Source organism: Vollenhovia emeryi, unplaced genomic scaffold (genome assembly GCF_000949405.1).
Source record: "Vollenhovia emeryi isolate VEMERY1.0 unplaced genomic scaffold, V.emery_V1.0 DF939142.1, whole genome shotgun sequence".
NCBI classification, from domain to species: Eukaryota; Metazoa; Arthropoda; class Insecta; order Hymenoptera; family Formicidae; genus Vollenhovia; species Vollenhovia emeryi.
Window position 1 is genome coordinate 909,324 of NW_011967224.1, and position 11,195 is coordinate 920,518.

Consider the following 11,195-nt stretch of genomic DNA (forward strand, 5'->3'; position numbering starts at 1 on the left):
TTAGATAGTTCCTCTTTGTCGATCATGTTTTCCTGATATAACTTTGCCAGTTTTCGAGATTCTCGATTTTCGCGATTTGAAGTTTGAAATTATCGGAATTTTAGTTGCTGGAAAAAACTATCCCCACCTTATCCTCTCCACGCGTACGGCAGCCGTGCAGAGATGCGAAGTTTGCATCACTGACCGCGACACGCGGGAAACGCGGGAAACTCTTTTTGCACGTGGTGTCTGACTGTGACCATTCTGACGTCAGTGGACGTCAGCTCGGTGCCATTAACGCAGTTTGTGATGTGAGACCCCGAATCTTTTTTGCTAAACGATGGCAGGCACAAAACCGGATGACGAATTGGACTGGGTGAAGATACGGGAAGATCTGGACAACATTTATGTTAACGAGACGATATTGCAGAGGGCGAAGCGTAAATCGATGGAGAATCCGCTCGTGCCGATAGGTAAACTAACCTATGTTCCGCGAGCCGAGATAGAACTTATACGAAATCTTCCCGATCTGTGACGAGAAATGCGGCGACGCAGCCCGGGAAGAGGGATAAGAAATAGGAGAAACTGTTCCTTGACAGGAGACATTATTTTCCATGTATTTGCATTTCCAGGAACGCTAGCGACTACAGCAGCTCTGACTATTGGACTTGTCAACCTTTACACGGGCAACGTAAAGAGGCAACAGCAGATGATGCGCGCTCGTGTTGCTGCGCAGTCGTTTACTGTTATTTGCATGGTTGTAGGATTTATGTTTCTGCAAAAGTCAAGTAGAGATTGATTCATAGATTTAAGTATCCCTTGTAGTATATGAGCTACGCTACTTGTTATTGTCGCGTACGATGTACCTAATGTGAATGAATACAATTTTTTTCCATTTAATTTAATATAAATTACCCTAGCGTATGTTGTGGAAAATGTATATAAATTGATACTCAAAATGAAATATCTACAACCGATGCAAATTGTAAGCAGATATCTTCATTTAAAATCTCCTTAATCTCGTCACTCCAATATAACACACAAGTAACGTTTCAATCAATTAAAATTTTTTCTTTCAAATTGTGTGTACAGAAATTACAGGGTTTTTAAAAAGGCAAATTGTGTTCCGGCAAATATATGCATGCAGTCATATATTTTTATTATATTAAATATATATATTATATATAAATCTATATTAATATCTTCTTACAGCCGTACTAAATATTGCAATGCTCCTATGTATTTTCTAACAACTTATAAACTCATTATACAATAGGGCTGTCCTTGTACTTTTAGCGATTATACAAAATTTCGCATTATAAAAGTAGAAAAGAAGAGAAATTAATCAATATCCTTTGTACTGTGTAACCCTATATAAAAAAAACTCCATACAAATCGAATTAATAAATCGATACACATTACACTTTCAACCGAATTAAAATCTTCCCTACAAGTCTCCTCGGTTAATTATAATCAATTAATCTTTCTTCGATCTCAATTACCAATTAAATATACACATCAATATCCAAGTTAAAAAATATTTAGCCATACTCATCAATAGTCCTCGACATTTGTACAATAGATTCTTCGTAAAGAACTACAAAGTCGTTACGCCTTTTTATTAGCAGGAGCCAGGTGGGGCTTTAAAGAAATGGCACCATGCTTAAACACGCCGCTGATACTCAATGAACGTGAACGTAAGCTCGCTAGGCTATTCGTGGAACTACAACTGCTTAGACTAGTACTAGGTGTGAGATCAAAGATCGTTTGTACAGTAGGTCTCGCGGAAGTGTAATCCGATGGGATTGATTCTGCAACGAAAAAAATTAATTAACAATCTACTTTTCTAAAGTGGCGTTTATTAAATTTTATAACTTGAAGTTACACGATTACTTGTGCACGTTTACCTATCAAAGGTGTCTCGTCGTACAAGGAGCCCTGTCTTTTATTACTGATAAAGGAATTTCTCGTGCTTTCAATGTTGGACACCCTTTGAAGTACTTCCACAGCATGTTTCCACCTCGAATGGTCATTAATGTGCGCCAACAAAAGCCTCGACCATTTTTGAGCTTCCTCCTTTGATTCAAATTTAATCGGCAACAGTTTTTCCATGCCGTTCCCAGAATTATTGACCAAAAGTTCTTTGCCGGAAGTTTTGGACGGTTGAACGATTGTTCTCTAGAAAACAGATAAAGAAACATAATTTAAATAAAGCAATTTTGTAAGCATTTTATGTCTACGTGTACATACAACAGATACCAACTTTGTTAACGGGTACCATGTGTTCCGGATTTTGACTTTCCTCCGCGTGCTTCTTTGATTCCCATATTTTTAAACAAAATCCTTGCAGGCGTGCCCAATGATCCTGACTATCTACTTTCAGATTGCCAATGCACATGTCCTTATTGATGCATTCTGGCTGCACCGCCAATCGGCAGCAAAAGTGACCGAAAAGCGGTAAAGAGTGATACTTGTTCTCTGAAGGAAACAATTGTCGTGTAAGTATTTCGAAGTACGCCACAGGTTTCTCGCGCAACTTACCAACGCTATTAATAAGAAGGTCGTGCGTGTGTGTGTTGTCGTCCGTGTCGTCCAAGGTCAGTTTTGCGCGAGCTACCAAATCAAAGTGCGGTCCGCTGAAAAGAGAGTACGTAAAATATAATTGCAAATGCCATGTGGGTGGAGACTCGGTTAATTTACATATTCATGAGAGGAGAGACTCACGATTTGGCGGAACCGAATTCATCACGAAGCGAAGCGGCGAGCTTCTTGCCCACAGTTTTCGAGATCGACGAGTGAATGGTCTTTTTGATTCTTCTCGGCGTGCTGGCGATACTCAAGTCCTCTTGCAAAACATGACTGTAGATTTCTAAGACTAACTCAAATTCGGCTGGCACATTATTGCTGGAAGCAGATACGAAAATTTACAATTCACAAACGAGATCGCTGTGTACATACTTTCAGTACGATTACAAATATTTGCTCTCGCCTGAAGCAGAGTCTGACACGAGGACGATAAGCGTCGGGACTTACAATATTAACACGTCGGGAAAACTGAGATCCGTATGAGCTCTGTCGATGGGACACAGCAAGGAGGTGTCGTGGATTTCCGTGCCCAGTCGTGCCAAGCAGAATACGGCGAACCGACGATGGTCGCCGCGATTCTTGAAGTGATCGGAGTCTCTCCACATTAACGGTATCCTAAGATCCGAGATCGACAATTTGCCTGTGCTTCTGGTACTTCCAGAAGTGCTGAAAACGAGCAATTACCGTTAGACGATACGCACAAAGATTTCTCCTCTCGTTATCTCCACACGCGCACAAACGAACCATGATTGTTTAACAGATTCGTGACGGCGGCTGTGCAACTCGGCCATGTAGACCGACATCCTCTCGTTGGACGTGAGCAACGCCTTGGCGGCTTCCAGGCTCTGGGCGCGATGCTTCGCGGCTGCCAGAAGTCTCGCCGAGCCCTCTCTCATCTTGATCTCCACCTCGATCTTCTGCTCGAGGTCATGCTCCTGCAACATACATAATTCAGCCTTTATGCCCGATCTACAATGTGCTCTAGAAACATTCTACTTTGTGGCCAATAAAAATACGTTTAACAAAATTTCTGCAAGTTGATCAATTGTACAGTCGTACAATATCGATACATTTTTTAAGCGTATTGATTTGCCTACACAAAATAGAGTGTTTCTAATCGCAAAAAGCACATTGTAGACTAGGCTTTAGCGTTTCTAGCTAAATCGACTTCGCGCGTCGTCGGCCCGAAAATCCTCGTCGGAATAATCGTCCAAGTTTAAACAGAAGCTATTCAAGGACCTACTCGCATACTCGTATATGATCGCAGGAAGCGTAATCACCTCGCACCGGTGTCCGCGCGGGTGCTGAATATACAGATGTAAAAAAAGAAACGACGGAGCGACCGATAATTACGATCGGAGAAAAATCGAAGCGTCAGCGATAAAACGACTGGCTGGCCAGCACGTGGCCTCATCACGCGTTCAGGGCATCGGGTTACACACCTAACGAAACGTCTTACACATTTTGCGGACGAATCGTTTTACGAGTCCCCCTGAGATATCCGTAAACTTGTAAAACCCGACTTGTAAAATGTACTGGTTCGAAAACTCCGTCGCGGAATCGTAGAGCTCTCACGAGTCGTAACGCTACGCAGGTACACACAAGTACATACACACATACACAGGTATACAAGTATATAAAATAAACAGCAACCTGGGAGAACGTGGTCTTCTCGCTCGTCCGTTTTTGAGACTTGGACATGTAAAAAGCGCAGCTCGGTCGCGTTTACGTTAGCCGGTCGCGCGCGGCGCGATACGCGGGGGCCAGGTGAATGGAAGCTCCACTCGAAGGCGAGAAACAAACTTCGCGAAAGCGTAAATAAATCGGCGCGGCTCTCGCGAGGTAGCCTGCTAGCAGAACGCAGAAACGGACTGAAATAACGGCTCTTCGGGGAAGTGGGCGAATGCACGAGGGGGTGACGTTCACCTCGACAAATTGGCTCGCTTGTGCTCCTCCTTCCTACCCCTCGGGAGACCACGCTAACATCAAGGGATATCGATCCGTGGCTGCCGCTTTATTGTAGGCTCGCACGAGATCGCATTCGACCCTACGAAACGCCCTCGAAAGAGTCGCGCGTCTATTTCTCCAACTCTTTTCCGTTCTTATAAAGGAAGGTCGCCTATTATGAGTTAAGTTCCGGATATGAGCTACACTGATAAAAATCAATGCGAATTTACAAAGGAATTTTACTTATTTCTTGGTAAATTTGCCTGAATTTTCACGAGTTTTTACATAAAATTTGCATTTTTTTTCCCTTTGGTTTCATTAAAAACACAGGAATATTATGAAAAGTTAATTGAATCTGGTAGTTTTAGTCACATAATTTGTAAATTAGCTTCCGGTTCATCCATAACATTTCATACATGTGCTTAAATTTCACTTCTGTACAGTAAATTTACAGTCCGACATGGGATTTTACTATTTTGTTCGTGATATCGCAGTATTTCAGTAAAGTGGAGTGTGCGCAATAGAGAATTTTATCATCCTAGTATGCTGTACGCGCCGTAAATTCACTATCTTAAAGGGAATGTCACCATAAATCATGCATTTTTAACATCCGACAGTAAACTGAAAAAATATTTAACGGAAACATAATTTCATTTGAATGGTAATTTTAACGTTTTGCAGTAAAATTACAAATCACTTTTTATTTTAACAGCGCAATTCGAAGATTAAAAATGACCACTGATTTTCACAGTAAAACGAGGTTCAAATTTTTATCAGTGTAGCGGGTTTTCGACGTCCAGTTTCACAAATCTGTTTTCGCAACGGCGACGCGCACGTCTAACGAAGAACTTTTCAACTAAACAGATTTCGCTCCAAGGGCAATGAATATTCACGAGGGAACCAAATGATGCCGATTAATTGAACGGAAACCCCGCTATCCCATATTAGGACCCCGTCTCATAATAGGGGACTTTCTTCTAAATACTCTCTCGCCCGGTGTACACCTCTTACGTAAGAGGCATTCGGTGTATCTCGTATATTACGTAAAAAACTAAATGTCAAGTGTCGGTCCTCTTCGAGATTTCCCGCTCGCTCGCTCGCGTCGCTTTTCGCACGCGTCCGCTAATTTTCCGCGATGCCCGAATGAAGCGTATGATCCGAAAATAACGCACGCATCAGTGAAATCAATAATGGCGAGATGATTCATTGCGCGCATTCGAGCGATTTCGTATTCCGCCAGCGTTACCGTGACACATCCTCACGCTTGGCGCGGCCCGGCGCGAGGCGCGGAACTCTATCAGGAATATGTCCACGTATATCCCGCCGTCGCGTAGTCTCGGATAGGAATTTTGCAACGGCGCAAGGGCGACCGCGGCCACATTTAATCCCTGACCTCCGCGTCGCCAGTGCTGTAACGAGTCTTGATGAAACTCGTTGAAGCGCGCCGTGCGACAAGTGAGTTCACGTAAATACGCGTTGTAACACATTCGCGCGCGTGTACAGCAGGCTCGGTCCTCTCTCGGCTCGTCTCTCCCGAGACTTTTTCCCCGGATGCGCGCGATACACCTTGTGCGTCGTCGGCGTTAACAAAGCTTCGTCAGCGCGAGGCATTCCTCCCGTTCCGCTCGTACGTAATCTCGTCACGGTCTTCCCTCGATCTTCCCGTCGCCTCGCTGTCCCTCGTGTCCCTACGTGTTTCCCTCTCGATATCGCTTTCTCCCGCGTCGCCGGCGCTTTCCCGACGGCTTGTCCGCCGAAAATAGTCGCCAGAAATCCAATACCCCGTGTGCAGTTGTGCACCGTAATGGTCACCGCGCGCGTTCATCTTCCTTTCACGCGTGAAACTTTTCGCGAGGCGCGTACAACTCGCGCGTAAGACCAACGGGCGGTCGAGTCGCTGCGCGCCAAAATGAATTGATAAGCGACTGTGCAGGTAAACGCAAACGCGAGTAACAAAAGATACTGATACGCCACGGGCTTTTCACGGGGACCCGATCGACCCGCGAATCGCCAGTGATCTCGACCGAGATTTGAGAGATTCGTTCAACATTGCCACCCGTGCGCTCAACCGACGTGACATCCACACGCGACATCTAAAAATACGAACGACGAACGCGGGGAAACGCTGGCGGCCACTCACGTACAATAACTCGACTCCCCTTCGCACAAATTTGACGCGAGTTAAACCTTCAAGAGCGACTTGGACCAAGCACCGATCTCGACTCAATCGACGACCGATTCAGCCGGCAGAATTGCCGTACAATTCGCGCTTCCTAATCCAATCTGTCTTCCCAGCCAGCGAAAAATTTATAATCCTGTTCGCCTTAACGAGATAACGCAATATCGTTTCCTCGTAACTCGATTCTATTAATTGATAATCGCGACTCGGCCCAAGTCATCCCCAGTGGATCTCCCGTAAAATCAGTAAACGAAGGCGCATTTTGAGAAACCCACTTGGAACACAAAGCTCATAGCAGGCTTCTTTTCTATCGCCGCACTGGTGAACTAGCGCAGTAAGCTAGAATGACAAAAAAAATTTACCAGTAAGCTCTAGTCTATCGCACTGGTTCACCGATGCGACAATCACGAGGCACGGTAGTGTCTCGCGCCAAATAGCTAGAACCGAGCGCACGCATGAGACCGACCATGTAGTTTACGCGAGTATACGCGAGTTGACGGGCCCTCAGATCTTCGGATCTCAACAACAGCTGATCCGACCAACTTCCAAGTGCGCTCAATCGATAGCTCGGGTTCGATTTGCATAATAAAAGTGTTTCTATTTTTCTCCTACGTGCCCCATGAGTGGAGACATTGCAATGCAAAGTCCGAATTGTCAGATTAGAAAACAACCCTAGTGGCATTGCTAAACATTGCTAAATATTAGTCCAATGTTGGTTATATTAGAATCTCTTCCCCTGAATCTTGCAGACTCGATGAGAAAAATTCCCTGACTTTTTCAGCTTTTCCAGCAGCCGGAATTAATTTCTCCCTGACCGTTTGGTGCAACTTTCGTTAAGATGCATAATTTGCGTACATCTCTATGGTAAATCAAGTAAATGTTAAATGACGAAGCAAGAGTCCCGAATTAAAAATGGTAAAAATTTACATCAAAGCAATTATACTATCTATGTATAATACATTGTGCAATAGGAACGAACATATCATTACAAACCATTCGAACAATTTGTGATACCGTACGCAATCATATATGATGCTTTCGTTTTGCTTAACTGCATTTTGTCTGCATTTTGTCTGCAATTTGCTGGATAGTACCTCGCTTAGATAGCACTGTTTAGTGATTCACCTTTTTTTTTATAGTTTTGTCTCGGATGAACACATTGAAATAAAATAACACGACGATGAAAATGTAAATGACCGATCTCGCTTATAAATAAATTGATGTTTAGCAAAACAGAAAATTAGTGCGCCGAGAGCCGAAGAAAAGTTTATTTCTAAGAACTTTAAATTATTCAGAAAAAAATGCGAGACGATGTAAAAACTCCAGATAAATCGTAAAAATGCCTGACTTTTCCCTGACAATTCCCGGTTTTCCAGATTTCCCTGACCGCTGGACACCCTGAGATTTATTTCCCAATATTACGCCAATATATCGCGCCTTACGACATCGTGATGACGTCACAATGACTTTATTATCGTTACTTAGAAGCTACAATAACGTCATTTCCACGTCGCTTTGATGTCCTCGTGATACGTCGTTCCACCAGGGAACGCGCTATCTCTCGCAGTGAGACACTCGACAACGGTGTTCGCGGAATCAGACCGGGCTCGGTCGCGCGAGCCTACCTTCGAGTTCCGTGCGATCTGCCGAACGTAATACAAGTCCAAGTCTTGAAAGACGTCGCTCTTCCCCGACGACGCTGGGGTCCTCGTTCGCGTCCGGGTGTCCTCGGCGTTCGCGACGTTGCACTCGTCGTTGCGCCGGTCCCGCGACTTGTTCGCGTTCCGCGGATTCAGCAGCGCCAAATGCGGGAAGCACGAGTTCATCTTCCTTCCTTTCTTCTCTCTTTCCCACGAATTACGTTGCTACTCGTCGTTCGAGTCGCGTGTCGACCCCCCGGCCAACCGGCCCGTGACTACTCGGAACCCGACGACTCGCGGCCGACCTCGAGGGTGCATGATCGTCGCGGGTCCGCGGTCATGGGTCGCTCGGGATCACTCGCTTCCGCCTCCTCCAGAGACACTACGATTTCACGGTACGGTGCCGTCAGGCGGCGAACAATTTCGCACGGAGCAGTCTCGGGCCGCTTTATCCCCGCGACGCCTTGAACGGATGCCAAAGGAGAAAGAAGGTCGTCTTCCGCTCTTTCCTTGGTAGGATTCGAGTCAAGGTGGACGGAGGTAGACGTCTCTCTCTCCACCGAGGCTCGCCGTCCACTTGGCCCGCTCCGATCGGCGCACGACCGCGCACCGCGCGAACCTTGACCTCCAAGCTCCGGGCGAGACGACGAAAATATTGTTGTCACGTTACCCGCGGGCCCCGTCGGCTCGACCTCCCGACTCCTTTCAAAGGCGGACGCGACGCGCGAGTCGCCGCACGGCGGTGTCGGCTTAGATCCGGTCGTCCTACGTTTTTCCGCCGGCTACAAAATAAGCGGTGACGGCACCGCGCCTCCGCGCGGCGCGACAAACGAGAGGACACGCCGTCTCTCGTTCCTCGCCGCTACCTCGCTCTGCCCGGCTTCGCCGCCCAATTTTTACTCTTTCCCGTTTCCGGTGTTGGGTCTACGCCCAGCCACACGTCGTGCGTTTCGCCGCTATCGCGTGAAAACCGAAGAGACGTCCTCCTCTTCCTCCTCCCGTCGTCACTCCTGCGGTTTCACGGATCGTCGTCGTCGTCGTTTCGCCGAACAATGGGGCGTCCTCCGCGCCACGTGGGGGTCTCCCCAGGACGATCGTGCGGAGGGTCGACGACAACCGGCGCTTCTGACAAACGGAACCGGTCGCGCGGCGCGACTAGATCGGACTAGAAGACAGAGAGTCTCGGGCTCGCGCGCGCACACACACGTAATTAGCGGAACGAAAATAATCCGCGGGCGGCGAGAAGCGGTGCTGGCTGGCGTCGCGCGAAGGAAAAAGCGACAGGGAGAGAAAGAAGCCGAGAGAGAAAGAGAGAGAGAGAGAGACGCACCGTCCCCGGGAGTACCGGACTCAAGACTGAATGACGCTCGACCATCCGACACCGCGTAAGCATCAACAGAACGCACCAGCGCTACGCACCAACGCACCGCACGCGGCAAATCCGTGGCGGCGGGGGCGGGCAAGAGAAAGGGAGGGGAGGGGGGGGAGGACCACCGGCGCTTCTGACAATAGATTGAATGAGCGAGCGGGCGGGAGGGGAGGAGAGGGGAGTATCTCGCCCACGCGGAGAGCATCCGCCGACTTTTACGTCTCGTCGCGCGCGCGCCCGAGCGATTATCGCGCAATTATCTACATGAGAAATAGCCGTCGCCGCCGCCGCTCGCGGAAGCGTCGCGAACGCATATCGAACGTCGCGCGTTCGTTGCCGCGCCGATTGCTCTTCCTTCGAGGTAAAATTGCTGTCGGTGATCGTCGACGGCGTCTACCCGTTGCCGGCGTAAATCGCGATCGCTTCGCCGAATACCGCCGGGACTCTCGGAGCGCTGGAAGCCAGAACGACGCGATTCCGCGTGTACAGCACTGCATTTACGTTCTACGGTTGGACTTCATTCAGAATCCACGCCGCGCAACTATTCGCCACGTACGCGTACGTCGGAGACCTCGCAATTCCCAGTGAGAAATGATGTCGAATCGACGTCGATTCGACGTCGATCGACGAATCATTTCTCACTGGGTTGTTACGTGTAGAGTTCCGTCGCCGCGGGTGTCAGATACACCGAAGGAAGCGGCTCCCTCGGCTCTTGCAAACGACCACGACTTCTGTTACTCCACTACGGTTCGATTGAAGAACGTTCCTCAGGATCTTGGTACGTCTCGAGAATCATAACCTATCCGTTTATACCGCGCGTACGTCGACCCGCGGGCTTCTCGAGGAGCGGCGAGTCCCGCGGGGTCCAGGTCGTCGCTCGCGGAGTCCGCGATCCGCCGAGCCAGGAGGATCGCGCGGTACGACGCAAAGTGGCCTTTAAACGCGAGTCAACGGACACGCGCGCGCGCGCGCGCGCGCGCCGGTCGCGAGGACGCGGGCAGACCCGCCGCGCTCGAGCGCTCACCTGAGTTCTGGCATATCTGAGGCTCTCCCGCCTGCGAACCCTCGTCTGATAGTCGTTGAGGCGGCACAGATAACTGTTCTCCTTGTAGCAAACGTCGTGCAACGATCTGCGCGACGTTTGAACGCTCTTCCTCCGCGGCGCCATTTTGTCATTCGAATTTCGTACCGGCGTGGTGGTGGCGTCGCGGCGTCGCCTCCGCGAATCGGCGGGTTCTCATGAATCGAGATTCGAGAACAGCAGGGAACCACCGTCTCTACGCCGGAAGAGAGCACGGGCGAGTTCACGATTGCGCAAGCGCGATTCGTGCCTCGGCGACGCGCGCGCTTTCACGGAATGTTATGAAATGTTGGAGTTAAGCTTCGGCTCACGTAGCGTTGGAAATCGGCTTAAACAGAATAAGGAGCAACAGGTACTCAACAATGCGCGCGCACGTCCCTCGTAACATGGTGAATGAACGTTTTGGGACGATCC

The 11,195-nt window shown here is 48.3% G+C and overlaps 2 protein-coding genes across 5 annotated transcripts; one reads left to right on the forward strand and one right to left on the reverse strand.

Moving 5' to 3' along the window:
• Window positions 1–221: 221 nt before the first annotated feature.
• Window positions 222–962, forward strand: LOC105566768 (HIG1 domain family member 2A, mitochondrial). Its single transcript, XM_012021038.1, has 2 exons — window positions 222–452; window positions 612–962. Exons 1-2 carry the CDS (start codon window positions 320–322, stop codon window positions 776–778), a joined length of 300 nt encoding a protein of 99 aa, XP_011876428.1. The 5' UTR covers window positions 222–319; the 3' UTR covers window positions 779–962.
• Window positions 963–1,035: 73 nt separating this feature from the next.
• Window positions 1,036–10,878, reverse strand: LOC105566769 (rhotekin-2-like). Of its 4 annotated transcripts, none has more exons than XM_012021040.1 (8): window positions 10,725–10,878; window positions 3,310–3,500; window positions 3,013–3,231; window positions 2,704–2,883; window positions 2,521–2,615; window positions 2,243–2,457; window positions 1,887–2,157; window positions 1,036–1,790 (listed from the first exon to the last, which is right to left on the reverse strand). In XM_012021040.1, the coding sequence occupies exons 1-8, from the start codon at window positions 10,866–10,868 to the stop codon at window positions 1,588–1,590; spliced, it is 1,518 nt and encodes a 505-aa protein (XP_011876430.1). In that variant the 5' UTR covers window positions 10,869–10,878; the 3' UTR covers window positions 1,036–1,587. The 4 variants fall into 4 exon arrangements, with proteins under 4 accessions (XP_011876430.1, XP_011876433.1, XP_011876429.1 ...); XM_012021043.1 differs by lacking the exon at window positions 10,725–10,878 and adding an exon at window positions 9,662–9,722; XM_012021039.1 differs by lacking the exon at window positions 10,725–10,878 and adding an exon at window positions 8,317–9,650.
• Window positions 10,879–11,195: the final 317 nt, after the last annotated feature.

Coding starts and splice junctions, on each gene's coding strand:
- LOC105566769 (XM_012021039.1), bottom strand. CDS start 8,517: ATGAACTCGTGCTTCCCGCATTTGGCGCTGCTGAATCCGCGGAACGCG. Junction 2,884..3,012: donor TTTCCCGACGTGTTAATATT/GTAAGTCCCGAC, acceptor ATCTGCTTCCAG/CAATAATGTGCCAGCCGAAT. Junction 2,616..2,703: donor GAATTCGGTTCCGCCAAATC/GTGAGTCTCTCC, acceptor CTCTCTTTTCAG/CGGACCGCACTTTGATTTGG.
- LOC105566768 (XM_012021038.1), top strand. CDS start 320: ATGGCAGGCACAAAACCGGATGACGAATTGGACTGGGTGAAGATACGG. Junction 453..611: donor GAATCCGCTCGTGCCGATAG/GTAAACTAACCT, acceptor TTGCATTTCCAG/GAACGCTAGCGACTACAGCA.